We start from the raw sequence: 26,891 nt of genomic DNA on the forward strand, positions 1-26,891 counted from the left end.
ACGCAAAGGATCACGGGTCCACAGACCTTGTATTCTAAAGGGATTTATCTTAAAAGGGTCTAGAGTGTGAACAAGCAATTGTAAAATATTTATAAAATATTTATGTATCACCGACAACGCAGATACTGTCTTGCTATAAATCTCAACTTCTCACTGGTACTGCTAGGAGTGGACAAAACTTACAAAGATCTGACTGGCATTCTATCGGCCACTAGGGTTGTGTACTCTAATTATGAGATGCACATGCTTGTATCAAACAGGTGTGTTGTTTTTTTATCTGCACCGGCAAAGGCTGAATTCTAGGATAGCTACTCCTGAACCCCCAATATTCTTCAGTAATACCTGCTCCCACTAATGGATAGTTATTCTAAGTTAAACATAATACTAATAACAACAATAACATCTCCTATTTATTGAGCCCTTACTAAGTACCAAGTTAAGTGCTCCTCAGCATAATGATACATGCTTCCTGGCATTATCTCATTGAATCCTTATGACAACCTCTCAAGTTAGCCACTATTGTCCCCATTTTTCAGACGGGGAAACTAAAGCTCAGAGAGGCTAAGTAATTTGCCCCCAAGTCACATAGCTGGAAAATGATACAGCCGGCCGGGTGCAGTGGCTGACGCCTGTAATCCCAGCACTTTGGGAGGCTGAGGTGGGTGGATCACGAGGTCAGGAGTTCCAGACCAGCCTGACCAACATGGTGAAACCCCATCTCTACCAAAAATACAAAACTTAGCAGGCGTGGTGGCGCATGCCTGTAATCCCAGCTACTCAGGAGGCTGAGGCAGGAGAATCACTTGAACCTGGGAGGCGAAGTTTGCAATGAGCCAGGATTGAGCCACTTCACTCCAGCCTGCATGACAGAGTGAGACTCTGTCTAAAAAAAATAAAGAAAGAAAGAAAATGATAGAGCCAAGATCTAAATGCTGGTCTGACTACACAGCCAGCACCCTCACTCACTAAACCTAGAGCAATGGTTCCCATTTTGAATATGTATTAGAATCACTGGGGATCTTTTAAAAAATACCCATATCAGCCAGGCGCGGTGGCTCACGCCTGTAATCCCAGCACTTTGGGAGGCCAAAGTGGGCAGATCACCTGAGGTCAGGAGTTCAAGACCAGCCTCAACATGAAGAAACCCCATCTCTACTAAAAATACAAAATTAGCCGGGCGTGGTGGTGCATGCCTACAATCCCAGCTACTCGGAGGCTGAGGCAGGAGAATTGCTTGAACCTGGGAGGTGGAGGTTGCGGTGAACCAAGATCACGACACTGTACTCCAGCCTGGACAACAAGAGCGAAACTCCGTCTCAAAAAAAAAAAAAAAAAAAAAAAACCCATGCCAAAGTCTCTTTCCCAGAGATTGTGATTTAATCGGCCTGCAGTGAGGCTCTGACATCAATATCTTCTAAAACTCTCCTGGGGATTTAGTGTGGAGAGCACCCATTCCCAGGGAAGGAGGGCGAGGGGCAAGATCAGGAAGAGAACACAGCACATTTCAAAGTTAAATGTAGCTAATAATCGTCATCACTGCAGGTTTTCTGTTGCCCGCGCCTTTATACCTCTATGCCATAGCATCATAAATATGACCTTATAAGTCACAGTAAGAACAATAGATAATCCATAAATGAAACTTCTAATCACTGTTTAATTTCAAGCACTATTCATTCATTTAGATAAGCCTCCATACTTTGATCAGGCACTGGCACATTAAAATTGTTAGTTGCCTTCGGCTTTCTGTCGAGAAATGCATGTCTTATGGCCATGAGAATGCATTTCTACGCACTCGTGGTTACTTGTGACTCTAATTAAAGCAGAATCTCTTAAAGCAATAAATATTTAGCCACAGCAACCAAAATATAAACAAAACCATGATTCATGAATTTGCTTATTTGTGCTTCTCTGGTTACGGAAGTGAAGTGGCATTTTATGATGCATCAAGACAGGGGCAGGCTGAGGAAGACTCACCACTGCCCACACGGAGGAACAGTGGTCCTTCTTGGCTGGGACCCAAGGGCCATGTTTCACTGAGTCAGAAAGGCAATGCAGCGAACAAGGAAATTTGCAAATTTCTCCATACAAAAGAATCACCAGAAGAGATCCCATCTAAGACATGGATTTCTGGGTCCTATTCCCAGGAATTCTAATTTAATAAGTCTGGGGTGGGGCTCTGATTCTAGGTAATTCTGATGTCAGTGGTCTGAAAACCAGAGTTGAAGAAGTATTCAAAGAATAATTAGGACGATGCCTTTGGGGGCAGGCAGGTCTCCAGTGCCACCCCTGCCAACCAAGTGGCCTTGGGCAGAATTCATAACCTCCCTCAGTCTCAATCATCTCAGCCAGGAAGCAGGGAAATGATTGTACAGTTGACCTTTGAATAACACAAGAGTTAGGGCACTGACTCCCAAGCAGTTGAAAATCTGGGCATAACCTTTGACTCTCCCAAAACGTAACTACTAATAGCCTTATGTTGACCAGGAAGCCGTACCAATAACATAAACAATTAAGACACATTTAGTATGTTATATGTATTATATACTGTAGACTTATAATAAAATGAGCTAGAGAAAAGAAAATGTTAGTAAGAAAATCCTGGCCAGGCACAGTAGCTCAAACCTGTAATCCCACCACTTTGGGAGGCCAAGGCAGGAGGATGGCTTGAGCCCAGGAGTCCGAGACCAGACTGGGCAACATTGTGAGACCTGTGTCTCTACAAAATAAATAAATAAATAAATAAATAAATAAATAGCTAAGTGTGGTAGTCCCAGCTACTAGGGAGTCCTTGCTGGTAGTCCAAGTTACTTGGGAGGCTGAGGTGGGAGGATCGCTTGAGCCCAGGAGGTTGAGGCAGCAGTGAGCTCTGATTACATCACTGCCCTCTAGCCTGGGCAACACAGCAAGATTCTGTCAAAAAAAAAAGAGTAAAGAGAGAAAGAGAGAAAGGAAGGAAGGAAGGAAGGAAGGAAGGAAGGAAGGAAGGAAGGAAGAAGAAGGAAGGAGGAAGGAAGGAAGGAGAAGGAAGGAAGGAGGAAGGAAGGAAGGAAAAAGAAAATTGGAGAAAAGGCAAAACATTTTCTATTCATTAAGTGGAAGTGGATCATCATAAAGGGCTTCATCCTCATTGTCTTCATGTTGAGTAGGCTAAGGAAGAGGAGGAGGAGGAAGAGGAAAGGTTGGTCTTGCTGTCTTGGGGTGGCAGCGGCAGAAGAAAATTCATGTATTAAGTGGACCCACGCAGTTCAAATCTGTGTCGCTCAAGGGTCAGTTGTATTTATCTCACAGGGTTGTGGGAACAGTTATATAAGATAGTGTACATAAAGCTTTAAGCAAGGTACTTTTGCATAATGCCTGCCAGAGAAGTGCCAACCAAATTACCTGTAGGGAGAAAATAGCAGAGATCACAACCTCCGACAGTTTGGTTTGGCATGCATAGTGTTTTTCTTTTAACTAATGCTGAATGTCATTTGACAGGGTCCTCTCTCCAGTTTATTGAATTCCTAACACTGCCCATGACTGACAAAAACAAACATGTGTTCCCTTATATCACCTGCCTGGCCCACAAAGGCATTAGCATTTGTGACTGGGTACAGTGCCTGTTCTGAGGAGTGCACATCCTAATAACCTTCTAAAGAAGCAGGCTTTCAGCCCAATGCAGTGGCTCGCACTTGTAACACCAACACTCTGGGAGGCCGACGCAAGGAAGATCACTTGAAGCCAGGAGTTCGAAACCAGCCTGGGCAACAAGCAAGACCCCTCTGCCCCATCTCTGTAAAAAAAAAAAAAAAAAAAAAAAATTCTAATGTTCCAGGCATGGTGGCACACACCTGCAGCCCCAGCTACTAAGCTACTAGGGAGGCTGAAGAAGGAGGATTGCTTGAGCCCAGGAGGTCAAGGCTGCAGTGAGCCATGACCACACCACTGCACTGCAGCCCGGGCAACAGAGTGAGACCCTGTCTCTACAAAAATAAAATAAAAATAAAATAAAGAAGCAGACTTTGTTTCTAAGTGTAGTATGTCCCCTTGCCAAGGATGCCTACAGTGTACTCGTTTTCTAGAAACACAGGGCAGCCTGGCCTCTATTCAGACCCAGGACTCCGGCTGGCCTGGGGTGGCCCTGAGTATGGGATGAGGACATTCCACCAAGCCTGGTGGCCAAAGGCCCAGAAAGAGACACAGTTTGACTTCCTCTGGGTCCCTATCAGCAGGCCCTGTCCCCAGCCAGGGCCAACAGCCAGAGTCCCTTATCCCTTGCTCTGTCACCTCACAGCACCTCTGACTTTTCCCTGCCCCACCCCCTACCCCAAACTGGTCAGAAGGCCCAGGATGCAGAGACTGCTTCCCAGTGGGAAAGGTTATGCAACAACCTGATAGCATCAAATTACAAACAACCAAGGTCTCCTAGGAGCCTGGATGCCAAATTCAACAGAATGTTTCCTCATCACTAAGGGGGAGGAAGGAACAGTTCTGCTCTTCAAATAAAACAAGAAAAGATTTTCCAGACAGAGGCGCAGTCAGTTAGGGGAAAAACAAGGTGTTGGTTCTGTCCTGGGTAGGAAACAGATCTGGCATGGAGAAGGGAAGGCGGCTGCTGGGAGAGCCAGGCCTCCTGGACCAGGCTGTGGGCTCAGAGACAGCAGGGGTGTCTAACTCGTGCCCTTCTTCTTCGGGAGAAGGCAGGGCTGCTTTGCTCTGCCCCCGCCCCAGTTCCGTTTCTCCTCGCCCCTGCAGAGTAGAAGCCAAGTGGAGCATTCTCAGTCCACACGCACGGGGTGAAAAGATGACTCCAGGAGACGCTGCCTCATCCCATCAGCTGAGCTGGGCGGCTCGGCCAGGAAAGGAAAGGGAAGACAAGCAGGGGGGCCTGGGGGCCCTGAGAACAGGGGAAGACAGCGCGTGGCCTGACGCAGCAGCCTGGCTTCAGGCAGAAAGTTGCACGACTCTGGGTACTGTTTGTCCTACTCCGTTGCGAAAACATTGACCGCCTTCTCTCTTTCATCTGCTCTTGAGTCTGGCCCCTGTACAGTGAGCCGTGCAGACGTCCCACTGATGGGGAACTGGGTGAGGAGGAGCAGGTGACCAGAGGGACCCCAGACCCCTTGACTCACAGGACATGGCCACCTGCCGAGCAGGGCGCTGCCTGGCTTCCCAGAGCCCCAGCAGCATTCCAGGCAGAGAGGAAGAAGGAGGCTGTGGAATAGTTAGTTGACAGGAAGCTGCTTTGGAGAATGAGGAAGAAGAAGTATTTACCCCCAGGCAGCAGCCTTTCAGGCAAAGTTCACTTTCAGACTCCCAAGAAAAGAAGGGAATGACATCCAGCTCTAGCCCAATCATGAGTTCAAGTGCTGTCACCCACCGATCCCATGTCAAGCCACAGAGTTAGTGGGAAGGCCTTGCCCCAAAAAAGAATGTTATCTTGAGGTGCCTGAAATTCAGCTTCAGAACAAAGTTTCCCAAGAGATCCTGAACACTTTTAAAGTTATCTGTATGCAATTTAAGTTGCCTGATCCTTTTGTGGGGGAATCTTTTTCAGGGTGTTTGCCAATCCCCTTCTAATGCTTCTATGGGTGGGGTCCTGCCAGGTTGTTTCAGCCAGGAATGAAGAAATTGAGTCTAATGGGGGTTATCATTAGAGGCCAGGCGCAAGGCTGGGAACCTCCTGTGCAGTACCCCCACTGAGTCTCCCAACAGTCCATGGAGAATGGTCCACAACCCCACCTAACGAGAAGAGGATGCTGAGCCCTGAGCTGAGTCAAGATTCAAGCCCAGCCTGAGCCTCCAAACCCTCTCTGCCTCCCACAGATGTAGAAAGATTCAGACTGTTGCAAGGGCTAAATAAAGACTTTTTCCTTGAAAATTCCTAGGTTCAAAGAGCAAGATAGGATTTTCCAGGTGGCTGAGCAGTCGGGTATAACAAGGTGTGCGTGAGAGCAGTCACGTGACTTGGAGAATGAGCCAGTTAGTCATGATGGTCAGAGGACATGGACCCCTCCATTGCTGGCTGGCTTCGGGGATGTCTTCCATTCTCCTTGGCCTCAGTTTCCTCATTTGTCCAATAAGGTGGTTGGAATAAAGATTGCTGAGGTCGGCCAGGCATGGTGGCTCACGCCCGTAATGCCAGCACTTTGGGAGGCCAAGGTGGGCGGATCACCGGAGGTCAGGAGTTCAAGACCATCCTGGCCAACACGGTGAAACCCCGTCTCTACTAAAAATACCGGACATGGTGGCAGGTGTGGTGGCACACGTCTGTAATCCCAGCTACTCAGGAAGCTGAAGCAGGAGAATCGCTTGAACCTGGGAGGTGGAGTTTGCAACGAGCTGAGATCGCACCACTGCACTCCAGCCTGGGCGACAGAGCAAGACTTTGTCTCAAAAAAAAAAAAAAAAAGAAAAGAAAAAAAAGATGACTGAGGTCTTTTCCAGCTTTGGCATTCTTTGAACTTGGGGATATTCCTGGAGATTTTGTCACTGGCTTCTCTCATTGGTCATTTTTGGATCAGTGGAAATGAGACTGGTACTTGCCCTTCTCCTTGTTCTCAGCTCCCCTGATATAAGAGGGATCTTTTTAAAAAAAAGTGAATAGTATGCTGGAGGGGGAGTGTGAAAGGGTGAGCAACTGTTTAAAGGATATGGGGTTAAATAAAATAAATATATACATTTTAAAAGCTAGGCATAGGCCAGGCAGAGTGGCTCATACCTATAATCCCAACATTTTGGGAGGCTAAAGTGAGAAGATTGCTTGAGCCCAGGAGTTTCAGACCAGCCTGGGCAACATAGCAAGATCCCATCTCTACAAAAAAAATTTAAAAAGGTAAAGAAATATTAGCTGGGTATGGTGGTGCATGCCTGTGGTCCCAGCTACTTGGGAGGCTGAGATGGAGGATTGCTTGAATCCAGGAGGTTGAGGCTGCAGTGAGCTGTAATGATGCCACTGCATTCTAGCCTGGGCAACAGAGCAAGACCCTATCTCAGAAAAAAAAATGCAGGGGGCGCAGTGGCACACTCCTGTAGTCCAAGGTACTCAGGAGAATGAGGTAGGGGGATCCCTTGAGCTCAGGAGTTTGAGGCTGCAATAAGCTATGATCGCGCCATTGCACTCCAGCCTGGGAGACAGAGCAAGACTATATCTCTAAAATATTAATAAATAAATTAATTAAAGGATATAGGGTTTTCTTTTAGGGTGATAAAAGTGTTTTGGAACTAGACAGACGTGGTCGTTGCACAACATTGGGAAGGTGCTAAGTGCTACTTAACCGAACAATTTAAAATGTTAATTTTATGTGATGTAAATTTCACCTCTATATTTAACACTAAATAATGTCCCTCCCACTCTTAAAATCTTCCCATGGTTCCACATTTCCTTAGAATAAAAGCCAAACTGAAAAGATCGTTGAACGCTGGCCCCATCTCTCGCTATTCTCCTTGGTCGCCACAAACTCCAGACTCACAGACACAGGGGCAGCTCCAGGGAGCGTCTCCTACTCCCCAGTGTTCCCACCCCTGCCCGGGCTGCTGCCCTCGCCCAGAGCCTCTTCTCCTGCCAATCCCTGGCTGTCTCCTACTCATTCTTCAAAATGTGAACCACCCCCAGGGAAGCCTATTTGCTACCTAATATAGTAGCCACTAGAAACATACGGCTACTGAGCCCTGGAAGTGTGGCTGGTGTGACCAAGGAATTGAATTTTGATTGAATTGTATTAATTTTAATTTAAATAGCCATATGTGGCTAGTGCCTGACATACCAGACTGTGTAGCTCTAGACAGGTGGTTCTCAAATTTTAACCTGCATTATCGCCCAAAGGACTTGTTCAAACACGGATTCCTGGGACCCATCCCGAGTGTTTCTGATTCTTTTGGCCTGGGGTAAAGCCCTAAAATTTGTACTGTTAACAATTTCTCAGGTGGTGCTAATGATGCTGGTTAGGGACCACACTTTGATAACCACTGGTCTAAAGTTGAAAGTTCTACACTCAGATGATTCTAGACTCATGGTCTAGATGTAGATGTTCTGGACTGGTGGTTCTCAAAGTTCGGTCCCTGGACCAGCCGCATCAGTGTCACCTAGGAGCGCCTTAGAAATGCAAAACTCCCATCAGCAACTCAGCCCTCTTGGGTCAGAACTGCATGTTAGCAAGATCCCCAGGGGACTGTCTGCACATTAAAATCAAAGAAACACTATTCTAGACTGTCATTTCTTGCGGTCGGGGCTTTGTTATCTTTGTAGCACCAGCACTGAGCATAGTTTCTGGCACACAGTAGGTGCTCAACAAATAGGAAGAATAGAAAACAGTAGGCACTCAACAAATGCTTGCAGGAGGAAGGAAGGAAAGGAGAGATGGAGGTTGCCCAGCCAGTAAATGTATTTTATTTTTCTGTTTTCTTTTTCTTTTTTTTTTTTTGAGACAGAGTCTCACTCTGTTGCCCAGGCTGGAGTGCAGTGGTGCAATCTCGGCTCACTGCAACCTCCTCCACCTCCCAGGTTCAAGTGATTCTCCTGCCTCAGCCTCCCGAGTAGCTGGGATTACAGGTGCCCGCCACCATACCTGGCTAATTTTTGTATTTTTAGTAGAGACGGGGTTTCACCATGTTGGCCAGACTGGTCTTGAACTCCTGACCTCAAACTATCTTCTTGCCTCAGCCTCCCAAAGTGTTAGGACTACAGGCATGAGCCACTGCACCTGGCCAGCTAGTAAATGTATTTCTCATCATTCCCTCAAAGAATGGGGTCCCAGTCCACATCCTTAAGCCTGACTCACTATTTCAAAACTGCCTCATAAAGGGAGAAGAGATCAACAAGGCGAGTCCTCAGATAGGAGATCAGTAGGTCAATTCTTCTGCCCACGGAGAAGCCACTTACTTATGGATCCTTCCCCCTACATCCATGGTCTCCACATCTTCTGGACTCTTAACCTTGGGGCTTCCGACACCAGGCTCTTCCAGGCTATCTGAACACTGAAGATGACAGCCTGGCCCAAGGGTGTTCCAGGTACAGAAAGGAGGAATTGTAATCAGCTAATGCAACAAACCACTCCCATTTATGCTGTATTTCTCTAGGCTCTTGTTTCTTTTTTCTTTTTTTGGTGACGGAGTCTCACTCTGTCACTCAGGCTGGAGTGCAGTGGTGTGATCTCGGCTCACTGCAAGCTCCACCTCCCGGGTTCACGCCATTCTCCTGCCTCAGCCTCCCGAGTAGCTGGGACTACAGGCGTCCGCCACCACGCCCGGCTAATTTTTTGTATTTTTAGTAGAGACGGGGTTTCACCGTGTTAATCAGGATGGTCTCGATCTCCTGACCTCGTGATCCGCCCGCCTCGGCCTCCCAAAGTGCTGGGATTACAGGTGTGAGCCACTGTGCCCGGCTGGCTCCTGTTTCTTGACACACCTCCATCCACCTCCAGTCCTCCTTAGCATCCTCTCTTGACCCAACTCTCCAGAAATCACAACTAAATCACAGCATTTTTTAACTGAAGAGGACCAAAAAGATCTATACATATACATATATAGAGAGAGTGAGAGTGAGAAACACCAATACTACAAGAGATAAAATAATCTGGTCAGTGAGAAGGTTAGTGGGAGGTGGTACTCAGCCCTCCTGACCCCAACTCAAATTTCCAGACACAAGATATGGCCACAGTCCTGCAGCCACTTGCTCCTAAAGTTCTCAAGATATCTGATCCAAGGGACACCAGGTTAAAATTGAAAAATAGGCCGGGCATGGTGGCTCACACCTGTAATCCCAGCACTTTGGGAGGCCGAGGTGGGTGGATCACCTGAGGTCAGGAGCTCAAGACCAGCCTGGCCAACATGCAGAAACCCCGTCTCAACTAAAAATACAAAATCAGCCAGGTGTGGTGGCGGGTGCCTGTAATCGCAGCTACTAGGAAGGCTGAGGCAGGAGAATCACTTGAACCCAGGAGGCGGAGGTTGCAGTGAGCCGAGATCGTGCCATTGCACTCCAGCCCGGGGAACAAGAGTGAAACTCCATCTCAAAAAAAAAAAAAAAATGAAAAATAAAAATGATCATGGCCAGGCACGGTGGCTCACACCTGTAATCCCAGCACTTTGGGAGGCCAAGGCAGGTGAATCACTTGAGGTCAGGAATTCAAAACCAACCTGGCCACCATGGTGAAACCCTGTCTCTACTAAAAATACAAAAACAAAAACAAACAAACAAAAAATTAGCTGAGCGTGGTGGCACGCACCTGTAATCCCAGCTACTTGGGAGGCTGAGGTAGGAGAATCACTTGAGCCCAGGAGGTGGAGGTTGCAGTGAGCCAAGATCGTGCCACTGCACTCTAGCCTGGGTGACAGAGTGGGACTCTGTCTCAAAAAAAAAAAAAAAAAAAAAAAAATCAGCATTTCCTTCTCTGCACCAGAATCGAGGTGCACAATGCTTCAGTTTCTAGGTAACTGCAATTATCCTGCCAGACTAATACGATGATGGGAGTGCTAGTGGAGACCACCTGGAGACAGCGGAGGGCCGTAGGTCAGGATTGAGTTTGACAGCAGGGAAAACAGCCTGATATGGTTTGGCCCTGTGTCCCCACCCAAATCTCACAATGAATTGTAATCCCCAGTGTTGGAGGAGGGGCCTGGTGGAAGGCGACTGGGTCATGAGAGCGGATTTCCCCTTTGCTATTCTCATGATGGTGAGTGACTTCTCATTAGCCTTGGCTGTTTAAAAGTGTGTGGCACCTTCCCCTTCGCTCTCTTCCTCCTGCTCCAAACATGTAGGACATACACGCTTCCCCTTCGCCTTCTGCCGTGATTGTAAGTTTCCTGAGACCTCCCTAGCCATGCTTCCTGTACAGCCTGTGGAACTGTGAGTCAATTAAACCTCTTTTCTTTACAAATTACCCTGTCTCAGGTAGTTCTTTATAGCAATGTGAGTTTATTTTATCTCTTGGAGTATTGGTGTTTCGATAGATTAGATAGATAGATAGATATATAGATAGATAGATAGATAGATAGATAGATAGATAGATAGATGACAGATAGATGACAGATAGATAGACAGAACAGGCAGACAGACAGACATATACACCTTTTTCGTTCCCTCTAATTCAAGAACGGTGCGATTGTGTGTATTAGTCTGTGGACTAATACACAGTCCCAGATCTAAAATTCTGCCCCACACATTCCTCAATGGGGGTAAACTTGCCAGGTCCACCTCTGAACCCCTTGGACACAAATACCTCCTAAACATTTAATTTATATGAAACAAACAATACCAGTTTATTGTGGGGGGAAATTCACCCCTTCAACTCTCCCTCTGCTGCCCAGAGGTAACTACTGCTAATGTTTTGTTACCCTTTATTGACTCTTTCAAGATTTTTTTGAGTCTACGTATGATTATTTTTATATAATAAAATCATACTCTACATATTGTTCCATATTGGAACCTACTTACTTTATTCATTAAAAAATATTTCATGTAAATGTCTCCAAGTCAATAAATATGAATTATTTTAGTGGTTCTTTGTTATTCCTTTTAATGGCGGTATAATAAATTCTTTAAGCACTATCTTCTTGCTAGACACTTGGGTTATGTCCAACTATGAAAAAAAATTCACTGCAATGAGCATCCTTTTTCATATGTCATTGAGTATGTGCCTAATTATTTCCTTAAGACAAATTCTTACAGGAGGAATTGATGCATCAAAAGATATGCGTATTTTTCAAGCATTTGGTCCATATGTCAAATTGTCCCCAGCATGGCTGCAGTCTCAGAAAGTGAAGTCCTTGTGGCAAAGCTCTCCCAGAGCAGATGGGAGCTGAGTTGGAAGTTGAAAGATGTTGAAATAGAGACAGAGGCAGCTGTGAAAAGCAGTATGGTACGGCAGGGTGAGTACCAACTTTAACTTCAATGGAAAACCTGGCTCCCTCCTCACAAACTGCGTGACATGAGCAAATTACTTACCCTCTCTGAGCCTCTCTCTTTCTTTCTTTTTTTTTTTATTGAGACAGAGTCTCACACTCTCATCCAGGCTGGAGCGCAGTGGCGCGATCTTGGCTCACTGCAAGCTCCGCCTCCCAGGTTCATGCCATTCTCCTACCTCAGCCTCCCGAGTAGCTGGGACTACAGGTGCCTGCCACCACGCCCAGCTAATTTTTTGTATTTTTAGTAGAGATGGGGTTTCACCGTGTTAGCCAGGATGGTCTCCATCTCCTGACCTTGTGATCTGCCCGCCTCGGCCTCCCAAAGTGCTGGGATTACAGGCGTGAGCCACCGCACCTGGCCTAGCCTCTCTTTTTCTTCATCTGTAAATAGAGCTATGACTGCCACCCTCTCACTCTTGTAAGAACTGGAGACAATGTACATTAAAAACCTTGCACAGTTGTGCACTAAGTATTTTTTGAATGGATTAAATAAATTAATGGTTGGATGGATGGAGGGATGAATTTTTAAAAAGGAAGGAGGAACAGCAAGGGAACGGGATGAAAGTAAAGACAAAGCACATTTGTTGGAATGTTCATAGACTGGCTTGTTGGGTGGAGGGCTGGTCGCCTTTGGGAAGTTCTAGGAGGAAAGGAGAGACAGGGATGGTCCAAACTGAGCAGTCATTTTCTCCATCACTACTTGTTCTTTCTTCTCTGGGTGCTGGTGGCTGGTAAGCAAATGTGTCCCTGTTTCACGATGATGACCCCAAGGCCCAGATATAAGTTGTCCGCCACCCAGAGGCAGAATCCCACACCCCAGCCTGGGCTCAGCATTGCAGTGGGATCCACCAACCCCAGCTGAGCCCCTTACCTCGACGAGTTTGCCACAATCCAGTGAAGGGACCCACACTGCCTGCTAGCTCACACTTCTGAGCCCATGGGCCATTGTCTCCTAGAAACCGGAAAAAGCATAATGGTCACCAAGCTGGTTGGACACTTTCGCTCACCCTCCCACTCTGGCCCTATATCCCCATGCAGAGCAGGAACTAGATAGAAAAAGGACTTATAAAGACAAACATGGGCCTAGTGCAGTGGCTCGTGCTTGTAATCCAGCACTTTGGGAGGCAGAGGCAAGCAGATCGCTTGAGGTCAGGAGTTCCAGACCAGCCTGGCCAACATGGTGAAACCCCTTCTCTACTAAAGATACAAAAATTAGCCGGGCGTGGTGGCGGGTGCCTATAATCCCAGCTACTCTGGAGGCTGAGCTGCAAAAGATGCTTGAACTCAGGAGGCGGAGGTTGCAGTGACCCGAGATCGCGCCACTGCACTCCAGCCTGGGTGACGGAGTGAGACTCCATTTCAAAAAATAAATAAATATAAATAAATAAAGACAAATATGATTCCCACCCATGAGGAACAACCCTTGATGTGAGGCCTGTCTCTACTGGGCTTTCAGAGACAGGTGGCCTTTTCCTGCCCCAACCCAGTCCCATCGTGAGCCTCTCGCCTTCCTTGCCTTTCCTCCTCTTCCTTCCTCTTTCCTCCCTTGTCTTTTCGTAAGGTTTCAGCAATCTCGTTGCCACCGTCATCAGCTTCAGCCCGGCGACTGTTTATTGAGCATCTATTATGCACCCAGTGTTTCACATACATCATCTTGTAATCCTCCAGCATGTTATGGAGCAGATTCTGTTATTAGCTTAATTTTGCAGATGAGGAAAAGGAGGCTTGGAGAGATTAAGGGAATTCCCCCAATAGTAGAGTATAGATTCAAACCCTATAGGAGTTTATAACACCTTCGCTGCATGGTAGAGAGTATAGGTCTCTACTTGACCCAAAAGCAGTGCTTTTTTTTTTTTTTCTTTGAGACAGAGTCTTGCTCTGTCTCCCAGGATGGAGTGCAGTGACGTGATCTCAGCTCACTGCAACTTCCGCCTCCCAGGTTTAAGCGATTCTCCTGCCTCAGCCTCCCAAGTAGCTGGGACTACAGGCGTGTGCCAATATGCCCAGATAATTTTTCTATTTTTAGTGGAGACAGGGTTTTGCCATGTTGGCCAGGCTGGTCTCGAACTCCTGACCTCAGGTGACCCACCTGCCTCAGCCTCCCAAAGTGCTGGGATTATAGGTGTGAGTCACCACACCTGGCCGAAAGCAGTGCTTATAACCTCTGCAGTTGCTCCAGACAGAAACTAAAACAGACGATGCATGTGTGAGGCCTTTAAAGAGGCCACTAGTTCAGCTCACTAAAGCCACTCAGCCAAAAGACGTGACACGGGGAATGGCAGCAAGTGGATTCTTTGGGACCAGGGAAGATGGAGAAGAGGGAAATCTTAGAACTACACAAGAACAACACAGCTCACGATGTCAGTGTCATTCAATGGCAATTAAGAGCAATACCCAGATAGCCTGAATCGACACACAAGGGGCCAGCAAGGTGCCTGCTCTGTGTGTGCAAACCTTTCCAGGGACTTGGCCTTGGAGGCCCCAATGGACAGGTGCTCAGCATTCAGACGGCAAGCCTTATCTGGGCCTCAAGTTCAAAGCAAGCCCCCTGACCTATGAAAGGGGATCACAGGGCCAGACTCTGCTCTTCACAGGTAATGTGCCAGGTTATCTATTAAATGGCAGTTAGGCTGGCTGGCTTTTATTACTTTACCTGTAAACCAGAGGAATGTGTTTTCCTTCGCTGTGCGGTCGACTTTGTCCTTGATCTGACCCACCAGACCGTCCATCTCCTGGAGCCCTGCACCATACAGGCTTCTGCCCCGTGGGGCTGCTGGTAGCTGAGTCACGGGTAAGGGCACGTGCATGTGGGCCAGAGCCACATAGAGCAAGAAGGGCCTCCCGCTGGTGCTGAAACAGGAGAACCAAGAGGTGCCTCTTCAGAAGGCTCTCCTGGCTCGTCTGGTGCCTCAGGGATCCTCCCTCTCCTCCAGGAAAATCCCCAAAGCTCCTTCTGCCCCACAACCTCAGGAAGGACACATTTATCCATCACCTTCCAAGGAAACGTGAAAGCAATCTGGTTAGCCAATTAAAAATGAGAATTGTAATAATAGCTACTATCCCTTATCATTTACTGAGAGCTTATTATATGGGACTCACGTTGTCTAGGTTCATCCTCGTCATAGCCCTCTTTATCAGATGAAGAATCAGAAGCTTAGAGATTAAAAGACTTGCCCAGGATATGCAATTAGTTACATGTCTGAATCTTGCTCTTAACTGCCGCGCTGTAAAGTCTACGGCGCACACACACCCCTTTAAATTTTATTTTGCAGCATCCAGACTATCCTGTCCATTCTCAGCCCCTCATTCCTTTCTTTCTTTTTTTTTTGAGACAGAGTCTCACTCTTGTCGCCCAGGCTGGAGTGCAGTGGCGCAATATTGTCACGCTGCAACCTCCGCCTCCTGGGTTCAAGCGATTCTCCCGCCTCAGCCTCCTGAGTAACTGGGATTACAGGCGCCCACCACCACGCCCGTCTAATTTTGTATTTTTAGGAGAGACGGGGTTTTGCTATGTTGGCTAGGTTGGTCTCAAACTCCTGACCTCAGGTGATCTGCCCTCCTTGGCCTCCCAAAGTGCTGAGATTATAGGCATGAGCCACTGTTCCTGGCCAGCCTTGTTCCTTTCTAAGAGATAAATGGTTGTCTCGAGTTGATCACAGGAATTTCAAGGACACATATGACCACCAGGTAACATCTAGATCAGGGCTCTGTCAGAGGCCCTGTTGTTCTGCTGCCTCTGTACTAATCCTGATTCCCCTGGAAAGTGCAGAATGAAAGGCTTGGAGGGAGCTGGCGTGGCCTCCAAGCAAAGGTCCCAGCCCTACTCCCAGCCAAGAGCAGCTGCAGAATCACAACGGTGGCAGGGACCTTCAGGGGGCCCCTCTCCCACAGATCCATCCATGGGGGGTCTTTCAGAGGACACCAAGCAAGGGTATTGGGAGAGTACAAAGTCAACAACATTCCGGTGGGGGTAGATGCATGGCCCTTTCATACTAGTTCACCCAGAGATTCAGTTGGCCCCAGGGTTCTCCTTAGCTCACCCTGGTTTACACCACCTCACAGCCTTGCTCTATAGCCAACTGTGCCCTCAAATCCCCCTGCATCCTGGCTTCCAGGGTCTGCCGCCCGGGACTGTGCTTGCACTCAGTTCTCCTTGCTATGCATAAAACCCTGGACACAAGTCCCAAGACAGGGGCCTCTGCCTTCCCCATTATAATCCACACTTTCTCTGCAACATTGCTAGGGTTGTGTTGTTCAGGGCAGCAGCCACAAGTCACATGTAGCTATTTAGATTTAAATTAATGAAAATTAAATCATATTAAAAGTTCCATGGCTCACACGCTAGCACATGGGTGGACCTGGAAAATATTATGCTAAGTGAAATAATCCAGTCACCAAGAAACAAATAATTGTATGATTCCACTTGTGTGAGGTACCCAGAATAGTCAAATTCAGAGAGAGAAGGTAGGATGGTGAGTGGCAGGGCATTGCAGGGAAGAGAAACTGGGCAGTTAATGTTTCATGGGTACAGTTTCAGTTAGAAAAAATGAAAAAGTTCTGAAGATGGATAGTGGTAATGGTTGCAAAACAAAGTGAATGTTTAATGGCACAGAACTTTACATTTAAAATGGTTAAGATGGTAACATTTTATGATTATGTATATCTGTATATATACATACCCACAATAAAATACACACACACATACACATACACACACACACATAAATTCCTAGCCACATTTCAAATGCTCAGCAGCAGCAGGTGGCTAGAGGCTAGCAGCTTGGACAGTGCAGACAGAAAACATCTCCATTCTTCCCTAGTTTTTTCATACAGCACTGATTTGCAGTGCCTGATGCCCACTCTCCCAGGGATGGTCATGTACAGTTGTGCAGGTTGTGGCCTGCATCAGGACATCCTGCTGAGGGAATGGGTCCTTATTTCCAGCTTACAATCTACTGGCTGGGTACCCTGCACAGGGCAGTGCCTGGCTAGAGGGGGTGTCTTTTTTTAATTTTCAGGTAAATTCCATATTGCAGTGGTGCCTAGACCTGGCTCAAATTTCAAGAATCTTGCAAACCAGTTGTTAAACATGGCCATTGCTAAAGACTGAATTATGTAAGTTCACAATTAAATAAATTTTATTTTTTTGCCAGGCGTGGTGGCTCACACCTGTAATCCCAGCACTTTGGGAGGCTGAGGAGGGCAGATCACTTGAGGTCAGGAGTTTGAGACCAGCTGGGCCAACAGAGTGAAACCCTGCCTCTACTAAAAAAATACAAAAATTAGCCAGGCGTGGTGGCAGGCGCCTGTAATCCCAGCTACTCGGGAGGCTGAGGCAGGGACAACTGCTTGAAACCAGGAGGCAGAGGTTGCAGTGAGCCAAGATTGTGCACTGCACTCCAGCCTGGGCGACAAAGCAAGACTCTGTCTCAAAAAAAATAAATTAAATAAATACATTTTTTTTTTACAGGTAGTACATTCTCACCATTTAGCATTTCCTAATTACTACATCCTACTATGATGTATGCTCATGGGGTTATTTACATCTATTGTATCTGTGTGGTGGAAATAACACACAATGGCTTGCTACTGCCCATCATTTCTCAATGCCACATTCAGTGACATCTCCATAACTGGAAATCAGCCATGGAGAGATTGAGTATTTACACCTCAGGAATTGGCAAATGCTACAGATTACAGCTGTTTTCTTAGAAATCAACTCACCATGTGTATGGGCGAGGGGTGGTCCTGCTGTCCACCCTTCGTCATCCATCATCATCTTCCAAACTCTCACCCATTATCAAAGTCACATTAGCACCCTGAGCCAGAGGCATACAGAGATGGGCAGTTATGAGAGATGGCAGAGCACAGGCTGATGAAGAGCACAGGCTTGAGAATCCTGCATCCAAACCTCCAGATTTGTTATTTCATGACTGTGTAGCCCTGGACAATTAACTTAACCTCTGTCATCTATAAAATGGGGACAATCAGACCTCCCCAGCAAAGTTGTTGTGTAACTTCCCACATTAAGCGTCTAATAAATGGTAGCTTATTTTGTTGTTGTTTTTTTGTTTCTGAGACAGAGTTTCGCTCTGTCTCCCAAGCTGGAGTGCAGTGGCACCATCTTGGCTCACTACAACCTCCACCTCCCAGGTTCAAGCAATTCTTCTGCCTCAGCCTCCCGAGTAGCTGGGACTACAGGCATGTACCACCATACCTGGCTATTTTTTGTATTTTTAGTAGAGACGAGGTCTCGCCATGTTGGCCAGGCTGGTCTCAAACCCCTGACCTCAAGTAATCAGCCTACCTTGGCCTCCCAAAGTGCTGAGGTTACAGGCATGAGCCACTGCGTCCGACCGCTTCCTTGTTAATAATGTTGAATACATGCCAGCAGTAGTAAGTATAAACGATGCCCAAGGATGTACCTCTTTCCCTGCATCCTGATGCCAGGCTAGATTCCAAAACATGGCATCAGGCAGAGCCCACACAGACTAGTCCCTTGGGGGCATCTGTCCCACAAGCCACCTCTTCATTATGCACCTGAGCTGAATGGAAAATAGAGTGGGGGCCACCTGGTGCTTTAAGAAAATACTGATTATATCACAGTGTGACTCCACTTCTGTTTTCTAAAATACATTCATTTCAACTATACCTTAATAAAACCAGGAAACATACGTTTATGCACCAGCATAGAATGAGGCTAGAAGAACATACTCAGAGCTATTAAAACAGGTTATCCTCACACCTGTAATCCCAGCACTTTTGGGAGGCCAGCCTGGCCAACATGGTGAAACCCTGTCTCTACTAAAAACACAAAAATTAGCCGGGCATGGTGACACATGCCTGTAATCCCAGCTACTCAGGAGGCTGAGGCAGGAGAATGGCTTGAACCCAGGAGGCGGAGGTTGCAGTGAGCCCAGATTGTGCCACTGCACTCCAGCCTAGGCAACAAAGCAAGACTCTGCCTCAAATAAACAAATAACAACAACAAAAAAAACCAGGTTATCTCTGGGGTGGAACTCAGCGTGATTTTTTTTTGTTTGCTTGTCTCAGTTTTCCGATATTCCTAAAGGGAACACATGTTATTTTTGTGGGAAAACAAGTGGAATGGTGAGTAGAGAAGGAAAAAAAACCAAATAAGATGACAGAGGGAACATTCCAGCAGAGCAAGAGGATGGGGCAGGGTGTGGAGACAGGGTGTGGAGAAGATTATGGTGCAGGGACAGCTAAGGCTGGGGAAAATCATCTGACCCAAAATGGAAAAGGGCAGGTGAGAGGCACCCATCTCTCAAGAAATGTCCCCAGATGGTGCCTGGGTGGAGGGAGGCAGGCCTGGAGGTGAAGGTAGGGCTTCCCTCATGCAGGGGGAAATGAACACCTGCAGCTCTCAGCCCACTGGCCTCTCTGGTGGTGGCTCCCTGGGGATGGATGGGCAAGGGGTCTTTCTGAAATGGACTGCTGCAATAACCACTTGTCCCCTGCCCCACCATTTTGCCATCTTCCACTAGACCCTGGCATCACAGACAACCTTCTCTAACCCAGACTTGATCTGGCAGATCCCTATTTAGAAACGTACTAGGGCTCGGCCAGGCACGATGGCTCACGCGTGTAATCCCAGCACTTTGGGAGGCCGAGGCAGTTGGATCACCTAAGGTCAGGAGTTCGAGACCAGCCTGACCAACATGAAGAAACCCCATCTCTACTAAAACTACAAAATTAGCCGGGCATGGTGGCACATGCCTGTAATCCCAGCTACTCAGGAGGCTGAGGCAAGAGAATCACTTGAACCTGGGAGGCAGAGGTTGCAGTGAGCCGAGATCGTGCCATTGCACTCCAGCCTGGGCAACAAGAGCAAAACTCCATCTCAAAAAAGAAAAAAAAGAAATGTACTAGGGCTCATTGCAGCCTGCAGGGTCAATCCAAACTCCTCACCCAGACTTTGCAGCTTTCCCTATCTCGGTCCCTTCCAGCCTGACCTTCCTTCCTCCTCAAAGACTCTTTCTATATGCCAGTGTCCCAAGCACCTCACCTACTTCCTGTGCCTCGTCTATGTTATTCCTCTCTCAGCAGTATTCTCCCTGTTATCTTGCCTAAAAACAATCAGTTCTTAAGATCCAACTCCAAAGCCACCAATAGTCTTCCTCCTTTGCTCCCAGGTCATAGATGGCTGCCTCCTCTCTGCCCCCATCCTTGCCATAGCCCTTTTCCCTGCTTCTTGCAGTATTAATAAGATACAACCTGCATTTAAGCCATGTTTTAACATATCTGTTTCCCCACTAGCCTGGGAATCACTCAGAGACTGGACATGTCTAATTCACGTTTGAATCCCTGGCACAACACCAGCACATCACTGGGGCTGGATAAAGTAACTCACTCATTTATTCACTCATTCATTAAATATTTACTAAGCTCTAACTGGGCACTGGGGACACAGCAATGAGCATAATAGATATGATTTCCACCCTCTTGGAGCTTAACATCTAATTGAGACCAGGAAAGAGAAAAAGGCAACTAAAATATAAATGATTATTTAAAAATTTAGTGTAGGTAGCGCATCCCAAATCCGAAAATCCAAAATACTCCAAACTCTGAAACTGTTTGAGTGCTGACCTGACACTCAAAGGAAATACTCATGGGAGGATTAGGGATGCTCAGCCGGTTAAGTATAATGCAAATAGTCCAAAATCTTTAAAAATCCAAAATCTGAAATACTTCTGGTCCCAAGCATTCCAGATAAGGAATACTCAGCCCATAGGAGTGATGGAAGAGAAATACAAGGTGCTGTGGAAGGTGTAACAGGGGAACCAAATGGGGTTTGGGGTGTGGAGGGCAGGGAAAGTTCCCTGAGACAGTAGGACCTGGAGGACGCTGTGTGGTGACCACACAAAGCGGACAGCACAGCCCCGGGGGAGACGTTTGATATGATTGCCTCGCTAGTCATTAGTTTATTCTGTCACTCACTAGAGATTCATCTCCACATTCAAACAGGAGAAAGGAGAAAGAGGGGTTGGGGGTGGGTATGGTCTTTGGATCTGAACCTGGATCCCTGACACAGGTTGGTGTCAGTGGGAGTTGGGTGAGAGGAAAGATGCTGAGGGGGCAGCACCACAGCAGGGGCACTTAGGCAAGCACGGGGGCCAGCAATGAAGAGGGGTAGTGAGTCAAGGAAAACGGAGAATTCTGCAGATCCCAGGCATGAGCTCATGAAGGTTGGAACATGTCTTTCACCTCTGCAACCTGAGGACCTAGTTCCAAAAGATGCGTGTCCTGTGTCTTAGCCTGCTTGGGCTGCTATAACAAAATACCACTCCCTGGGGGTGGCTTAGTATACAACCATCGACTTCTCCCAATTCTGTTTTTTGGGTTTTTGTTGTTGTTGTTGTTTTTGTTTGTTTGTTTGTTTTTGAGACAGAGTTTCGCTCTTGTTGCCCAGGCTGGAGTGTAATGGCATGATCTCGGCTCACTGCAACCTCCGTCTGCTGGGTTCAAGCATTCTCCTACCTCAGCCTCTCAAGTAGCTGGGATTACAGGCATGTGCCACCATGCCCGGCTAATTTTTGTATTTTTAATAGAGACGGGGTTTCACCATGTTGGCCAGGCTGATCTCGAACTTCTTCTGACTGCATGTGATCCACCCGCCTCAGCCTCCCAAAATGCTGGGATTACAGGCATGAGCCATCGTGCCTGGCCTCTTTTTTTCTTTTTCCAGGTTCTAGAATGCAGAAGGAACTTTCTATTTGTTTGTTTGTTTGTTTGTTTTGTTGTGGTTTTTGTAGAGATGGGGGGCATCTCACTATGTTGTGCAGGCTGGTCTTGAACTCCTGAGCTCAAGCAATCTCCTACCCTTGGCCTCCCAAAGTGTTGGGATTACAGGCATGAGCCACCACGCCTGACTTGAGGTCTCCCAGTTCTAGAGGCTGGGAAGTCCATTGTCTGGTAAGGGGCTGATTCTTGGCTTCTTAACAGACAGCTGCCTTCCCACTGTATCCTCACATGGCCAGGACAGAGCACACCATAGTCTCTTTCTCTTCTTTTAATACAAACACTAATCCCGACATGGGGGCTTCACTCTCATGACCTTATCTAAACCTAATTTCCTCCTAATGGCCCCAGCTCCTAATACCATCCCATTAAGAGTTAGGATTTCAATGTGTAGTACATGACACCATGGAATATTGATTTGTTTGAAAGGTCTGATTTCAGGCCAGGCACAGTAGCTCATACCTGTAATCCCAGCACTTTGGGAGGCCGAGGCAGGTAGATCACCTGAGGTCAGGAGTTCGAGACAAGCTTGGCCAACATGGCGAAACCCAGTCTCTACTAAAAATAGAAAAATTAGCTGGGCGTGGTGGCAGGCGCCTGTAATCCCAGCTACTCGGGAGGCTGAGGCAGGACAATTGCTTGAACCCAGGAGACAGAGGTTTCAGTGCGCCAAGATTGCACCAATGCACTCCAGTCTGGGTGACAAGGGCGAGAGACTCAGTCTCAAAAAAAAAAAAAAAAAAAAACAAAGAAGTGTCTGATTTCAAACATGCTGGGCCACTGCTCATCCTGATGCCCGATACACTCCTGCTTATCAAGCCCTGTATTTCCCGCTTAGGTGCAATGCACAGTCCCAGACCTCAAAAGGAACAGAGGCCCAGCTAGCTCTGTGACCTAGGAGCCATGCTTTCTACCCGCTCCTCTGTCCTATTCAGAGCTTTGCTTGCTGCTTAAAAAACTCCAATCAAGCATTAGCATTCAGCATTGCTACCAGATGAAGGGTCTAAAGTCAAGTAAACTGAATGACCAGCAGTGATACCCAAGTACTACGTCGAGGGTCTTGGGTGAGACACTAAAGCCAACTAAAGACCCAAGTAAAAACTCCCTAAGTCCTAGGGTGGGCCCCCTTGTCAGGGAAGAGCGGGAAGCCACACTCTAGGGATACCTGGTGGTTTTGACAAACAGGTCCAAGTTGAGGGAGGCGCTTGAGGCAAGGGCCAGAGTCATGGAGGAGGAAGGGCATGGACCTGAGAGCCTTTTCTGCTGATGCTCAGAAAATCATTTGGCATGTGGAAATCCCAAAGAAATCAGCATTTCTGGGGATTTCCTTCTGTAATGTTAAATGCCAACAGGACTCGGGACTTTTCACTTAATAACCAGTTAATGAATCAACAAAACTGTTCCCCATTTTTGTATAATAAAGAGGCTGTTGGTTGATTTGCCTTTTAACGGATTAATTAACGGGTGGATGTCCAGGCCCTATGCCCACTTCAGAGGGGGCATTAAACAGCCCCGAGTCTCCATTCCTTCCCCTAAGAACACAGTGTCATTTGAGTCACCACAAAAGCAGAAGAGACTGTCCCCACTAGCCTTGAAGCATCCAGGTGCCATGGGGCACAGGGGCCTGAAACCATCCCAAAGACCCAGGGAGCTGGGAGACACTCAACCCTCCAGATGGGAAAAGAGGCTCTGCCCTTTCTACTCTTGACAATCTGAAATAAAACAACAGTGTTCTCAAGTCCTGATAAACCCTTAAGATGCAATTTCTGAAGCCCTTAGGAGCTGCTTTTGAGATTCAATCTTTAAATAGGTTTTATTACCAAGAAAACAGGATGCCTAGATCTCCTGCATTGCTGCCTCCACCCTCCCTGCTGAGCTTCTAAAAATGTCCAGTGTGGCTGAGCGAGGGGTAGGGGGTTCCTGCATGTTCAAGGGGCTGCTGTGATCACTTAGCCACAGGTAGAGTCCCTTTTTAATTCTGCCCAAGTGGGCAGCCGTGCAGCACGTGCTTTCTTGCCCACTTAGGCTAAAGCTGTAGAAAACACCAAGTTTCTTGGAGTCCATTGCCCTTGAGGAGTGGAATCTCCTGGGAGGAAGATAAGATGAACATATATGGGGTCATTAGAGGGCAGCAGAAGGCAGTTACGAAGGGGGCGGGGAGGGTGACTGTGTGTGCACGTGTGCAGGTGCACGTGTGTGTGTGCACTTGCACCCCACAGTCTATGGGTGTGCATTCCAAATAAGTGTGCATGATTTTGGAGTTGTCCATTATTTCACAATGTCCATTCTTTGCCCTGACACCTCACACATACATGATTTGTTAGAGATACACTGTGGTATGGTTTTGTTTTTGCTTTTTTGTTTTTTGTGTTTTGGGTTTTTTTTTGTTTTTTTTTTAAGACAGAGTCTCGCACTGTCGCCCAGGCTGGAGTGCGGTAGCCCAATCTTGGCTCACTGCAGGCTCTGCCTCCCGGGTTCACACCATTCTCCTGCCTCAGCCTCCCGAGTAGCTGGGACTACAGGCGCCCGCCACCACGCCTGGCTAATTTTTTGTATTTTTAGTAGAGACAGGGTTTCACTGTGTTAGCCAGGATGGTCTCGATCTCCTGACCTCGTGATCTGCCCGCCTCAGCCTCCCAAAGTGCTGGGATTACAGGCGTGAGCCACTGTGCCCGGCCGGTTTTGGGGGTTTTTTAAGAGACAGGATCTCAATGTGTCAGGCTGGAGTGCGGCGGTGCAATTATGGCTCACTGCAGCCTTGAACTCCTGGACTCAAGTGATTCTCCCAGTTCAGCCTCCCAAGTTAGCTGGCACTACAGATTCACACCACTATGCTCAGCTATTTAATAATTTTATTAATTTTTTTTTTGAGACAGTCTTGCTCTGTCGCCCAGGCTGGAGTGCAGTGGCACAATCTGGGCTCACTGCAACCTCCACCTCCCGGGCTCAAGTGATTCTCCTACCTCAGCCTCCAGAATAGTTGGGACTACAGATGGGTGCCACCACTCCCAGCTAATTTTTGTATTTTTAGTAGACACAGGGTTTCACCATGTTGGTCAGGCTGGTCTCGAACTCCTGAACTCAGGTGATCTGCCTGCCTTGGCCTCCCAAAGTGCTGGGATTACAGACGTGAGCCACTGCGCCCAGCTACTTTTTACAATTTTTTGTAAAGACGAGGTCTCACCAGGTTGTCCAGGCTAGTCTGCAATTCCTGGCCTCGAGCGATCCTCCCACCTGGAAGGATTACTCAGTGTAATCCCAAGCACTGGGATTACAGGTACGAGCCACAGTATACAGCCCACTTCTTTGTTATTCTTATTTACTTTTATTTTATTTTACTTTTCATTTTATTTTTTTTTGAGACAGGGTCTCGCTCTGTCACCCAGGCTGGAATGCAGTGACACAATCTTGGCTCACTGCAACCTATGCCTCCCAGGCTCAAGTGATCCTCCGTCCTCAGCCTACCAAGTAGCTGGAACAACATGTACACATCACCACGCCCGGCTAATTTTTGTATTGCTTGTAGCGACAGGGTTTCACCATGTTGCCCAGCTAGTCTTGAACTCCCAGATTCAAACAATCTGCCCACCTCGGCCTCCCAAACTGCTGGGATTATAGGCATGAGCTACCACACCCAGCCTTTTATTAATTAGTAGTTTCTAATATTTCAAGATCAGGAGGTTTCACATAAAAGCCAAGTATCCTATCTCTCTTGTAAAATGAAAAGATCTGATATTCCAGGTTTACATTTTCACAAAGAAGCAGCAAGCAGCTGGAGCTAGGTAGTAGCTGCTCCCTGCAGATGGGGCATGTGCTTATGGGTTCACTGTAGACCCCACCACTCCCTAAGGCCTTGCGTTCATCCTGCTTCCCTCTTTAAGGTTACCTATCTGTGCCTTCTAGATGCGGGAATTTGTAACTTCTGTCTGGTAGAATGAAGGATAGCTCCCAAAGATAAGCAGGGTCTAATTCCTGGAATCTGTGAATGTTACGGTATATGGCAAAAGAGACTTTTCAGGTGGAATTATGGTAAGGGTCTTGAGGTAGGGGGATCAGCTTGGATTCTCCTGGTGGACCCTAAACGCCATCACAAGTGCTATCGTAAGTGGGAGCCAGAGGGGAGATTTGACTGAAGATGCAAGTGAACAACAGAATTAGAGTTGAGAATGATATGGCCATAGCTTAGAAACGCCAGAAGCTGGAAAAGGCAAGGAAGGAATTCTGCCCTAGAGACTCCCCAAGAAAACAGTCCTGCTGATGCCTTGATTTTAGCCCCCTAAGACTCATTTCAGACATCTGGCCTCCAGATCTGCAGCAGGGTAAGTTACTGTTGTTTTAGCTACTAAATTACTGGTTGGTTGTTACAGCAGCAATGGAAAAGTAATACATCCTGCCAGCTAGTGAGCTCAACAAATGCCTTGAGTGCCCAGAGTGCAGTGGGCAGGCCCTACCCTTGAGGAGCTTATACCCTAGAAGGAGAGGACAAAATGATCATGGCAGTGGAACATGCTCAAAGCAACAGAGGGATAAGCCCCAGGGACTCTAGGAACATACCTGAGGAATCTCTAATCCAGGACTGCGGATTTCCAGAAGGGGCTGTTTTCCAGCTTTATTTATAGGAGACAAGCATGCATCCATCTCTGCTGAGCAGCAAAACTCTGCCATGGCCTCAAGCATGCCGAGGCCAAGGGACATGGTGTGTGTGCACGGGTAGGTGGAGGCAGGGGGAGACCCTGTGGAGGGAGGGAGACTCCTCACCTTGTGTGCTGGATGAACTGGGTTGCTTTCTCAGCATACTTCTGGGCAAGGCTGCTCAAGTTCACCGGCTGCTCCACAATGTTGAGGTTTTCATAGAGAGGGAGGGCCATGTCCGTGTAACAGTCTCTTTGAAGGTTCCTGTGTGGAAACCACAGACCATAGAGTATTCATTTCCTACGTACTCACAGAGCAGAACTAAATGCTTTAATGCAACAATGCATATGCGCATCAATACAACACTCTGGCCCCAAACGATTTTTCTGGTTGGCCATTTCCTCCAAGTGTAAAAGTCTATGCATAATGCTTTCTTCCATTCCCTTGGAATAGGTATTTATGCTCCTTGGACAAGCTGAACACTCTGTAAAGCTTACAAAGACTCTCGTGAGCTAGGGACATTATTTTTTATTACTTGCATTTTGCAGGGAGAGAAATTGAGGTCTAAAGACCCTAAATGATGTCAAGCAGAGTCCCACCGCCAATCAGTAGCC

At 47.3% G+C, this 26,891-nt stretch overlaps 1 protein-coding gene across 3 annotated transcripts in view; it reads right to left on the reverse strand.

Moving 5' to 3' along the window:
- Window positions 1-26,891, reverse strand: part of ARSG (arylsulfatase G) — a 155,050-nt gene that overhangs the window by 64,167 nt on the left and 63,992 nt on the right. For all 3 annotated transcript variants that reach the window (XM_030828414.1, XM_030828413.1, XM_030828415.1), the window contains exons 6-8: window positions 26,404-26,541; window positions 14,537-14,733; window positions 12,755-12,835 (exon numbers count right to left, since the gene is read on the reverse strand). In XM_030828414.1, the coding sequence (XP_030684274.1) occupies window positions 12,755-12,835; window positions 14,537-14,733; window positions 26,404-26,541 (416 nt within the window). The remainder of the gene's footprint in view (window positions 1-12,754; window positions 12,836-14,536; window positions 14,734-26,403; window positions 26,542-26,891) is intronic.

The sequence above is a fragment of the Nomascus leucogenys genome, chromosome 14 (genome assembly GCF_006542625.1).
Source record: "Nomascus leucogenys isolate Asia chromosome 14, Asia_NLE_v1, whole genome shotgun sequence".
Lineage (NCBI taxonomy): Eukaryota > Metazoa > Chordata > Mammalia > Primates > Hylobatidae > Nomascus > Nomascus leucogenys.